The 2,431-nt window shown below is 42.2% G+C and overlaps 1 protein-coding gene across 1 annotated transcript; it reads right to left on the bottom strand.

Annotated features, from left to right (window-relative positions):
• Positions 1-288: 288 nt before the first annotated feature.
• On the bottom strand, positions 289-2,425 carry LOC103523755. Its single transcript, XM_008488771.1, has 4 exons — positions 2,367-2,425; positions 1,802-1,925; positions 1,126-1,295; positions 289-472 (listed from the first exon to the last, which is right to left on the bottom strand). Coding segments are annotated over exons 1-4 (480 nt in total). The 5' UTR covers positions 2,369-2,425.
• Between the last annotated feature and the right edge of the window lie 6 nt (positions 2,426-2,431).

Genomic DNA, 2,431 nt, shown 5'->3' with positions numbered 1-2,431 from the left:
AAATAATTAAAAAACGATATTCAGATAGTATAAAATTTTAACATCTATGTAGTAACTTAGTATTAATGGATACCTTCGGAGCGATATACACCTAAACACACTGAGGCAGGAAAAAGGGGGTTAAACACAATATTTATTTTAAATAATTAAGTAATCGAAAATAAAATAATGATTTAGACCCCAATGCGATCGTTTATTTAATAAAAAAAAAAAGAAATACCATTATTTTTTTTTATATCATATGAAAGTTAACTAAAAAATTAAGTAAATGATAAAATAAATATCCATTCAATAGTATGTAGCGAGCGACCGGATCTCCAGAATCATCTTCTTATCCACTCGGTCCGTGAAGAGGAGGTTCTGCTCGTGGTTGAAACGTGGCTTGTGCGTGGTGTTCAGATGGAAGTTCCATTTCTCGTAGCGACCGGACTGCAGCACTGTGTCCATGCGCCGCACGTACTTGTTGAATAACCTGCACCAAGAGAGATGGAATAGGGTAGAATTTTGCCAGCCTAGTTAGCTTGGTTGATAGTGCATCTCCCTTGTAAGCGCTAGGCCGCGAGTTCGATCCCCGCCCGGGGAGGATTTTATCCTGACGGGATAATGTTCGTTCTCGGAACGGCTAGCTTTCTCCTATCCTCTCCTCCTTCTCTCTTCGATTTCGGGACCATAAGACCTTAGCAGTTACAGTTCCCTCTGTCAAACCTCTTCAAAATAAAAGAGAGAGAGAGAGTCGCACGACTACGCTTCCAATATGCGACAGACCTAATACGGCTAAGATGAGACTCAAAAGTCCCTTGTTTAAAGAACACTGAATAACTTCTAAGGTGTTTAATGGTTGGGGTTTTACCCCCCCATTCGGTGACAAGCTACCCGCCTCACGTTAACTTCACCTAGGTGGGGCCGAGAAAGCGATTGCCCACATGGTCACCCATCCGGATTTTAGGATACACGCGTAACGCTTAACTTCAGTGATCCATTGAGAACTTTCGTTTTCGGTTTCCCTGGTTTCCTCTATTTAAACCTCTTAAAAGAGAGGGAGAGAGAACTGGAATAGGTATTTGGTAATGGTAGTGGTGGTGTGTGTAATGATGTGATGTGGTATTGTGTCCTATCAAGACTTACCTATCATCAGCTCGTATCATCTGGTCCTCTCTGTAAGCCCTATATTCATCCATAAGATCATCACGCGTGTAGTTAGTACAGTTGAAGAGTAAACTATGACAGCAGTGGTCCACCATCTTCTTAAGCCTTGTCCGGTATTCCTTGTGATAATGCGCCTTGATATGATGCACCTTGAATAATAAAATGAAACGGAGGGGTTGAAATGAAAGAGCTCGGTAGAGCTCCACCCCCGCCAAGTCAAAGCAGTGTGGCAGCGCTACTAAGGCCAGCCATTCACTATCAGGTAGACCTGATCAGGTATACCTGTTGAGCACAAGCACACTATCAGATACACCTGATCAAGTATATCTGACACCTGATGTACACACACACTATCAGGTAGAATTGACACTTGATCAACAGGTCTAATATAGTGAAGTAGTATATATAAGTAGACTTTATTAATAAACCATTTGTGCATAAAAAAGAAACATCTCCAGAAAACAACATCACATTAGGGAACCCCTGCTCCATCTTCCAAGTTTAAACTTCTGGCCTTGTACCGGCTCCCTCGCAGCCTCAGGGCCAAAGGCTGAAAAAGGCTGGCCTCATAGTGAAAGGCTGGCCTAAGAGATATTATACGCCACAGATAAAGTAGGTACCCCTTAAGAAAGCATTGGTTCGTTGGATCACTTACCCTTATGTTGGCCTTGAGTCGGTTACGTATAAAGTACTGGTCCCAGAGCACAGTAGGTGTGATTGGTGCTTTAGTGCGTTTTGTTCTCGGACTGGTTTTCCGTGTCAAATATAGATGCGTATACCTGCGACCAAAGAGAACGGAAATAGAGTCCGATTTTCATTAGAGCTAGTTACGAGCCTGATCCCACTTGTCGGGAAAAAATCGCGTTGTGTGTAGTAGGAACTTTCTCATTTAAATTACATTGCCTACAGGACATTCGGGGGGGAAAAATCGGATGAAACTCACGACAAGTGGGAACGGACTCCAAGTCAACGTACCAAATGGTATTTACCTACACCTAACGTGGGATGCACAGTTGCACACTGAAGGAACGTGTGTTTTACGAGGCTATTTCACCAGTTTTCCAAGCGTTTTTGATTTCCATAATGGTATTTTCAACTTTGTATAGGTAGAATTTGTGTGAATGTAATTTATGTCGTGAGAAAAAAAAATCACGTTGCTTTTCAACACTCACTCAACACTCTTTGTTCTCAAGGTTTAACACACAAGACACAACACTCACATGGTAGCGGCATATTTGTACGTTTCTCCTCGGGTAGGCGGTCCCCTGTTGATATACGGTTGCAA

Source organism: Diaphorina citri, unplaced genomic scaffold (assembly GCF_000475195.1).
Source record: "Diaphorina citri unplaced genomic scaffold, Diaci psyllid genome assembly version 1.1 scaffold37416, whole genome shotgun sequence".
Taxonomy (NCBI): domain Eukaryota; kingdom Metazoa; phylum Arthropoda; class Insecta; order Hemiptera; family Psyllidae; genus Diaphorina; species Diaphorina citri.
The sequence above is the reverse complement of the archived record's forward strand: the minus strand, read 5'-3'. Positions and strand labels throughout refer to the sequence as shown.

Coding starts and splice junctions, on each gene's coding strand:
- LOC103523755 (XM_008488771.1), bottom strand. Junction 1,296..1,801: donor GACTCAAGGCCAACATAAGG/GTAAGTGATCCA, acceptor TTATTATTCAAG/GTGCATCATATCAAGGCGCA. Junction 473..1,125: donor ATGATACGAGCTGATGATAG/GTAAGTCTTGAT, acceptor CTCTTGGTGCAG/GTTATTCAACAAGTACGTGC.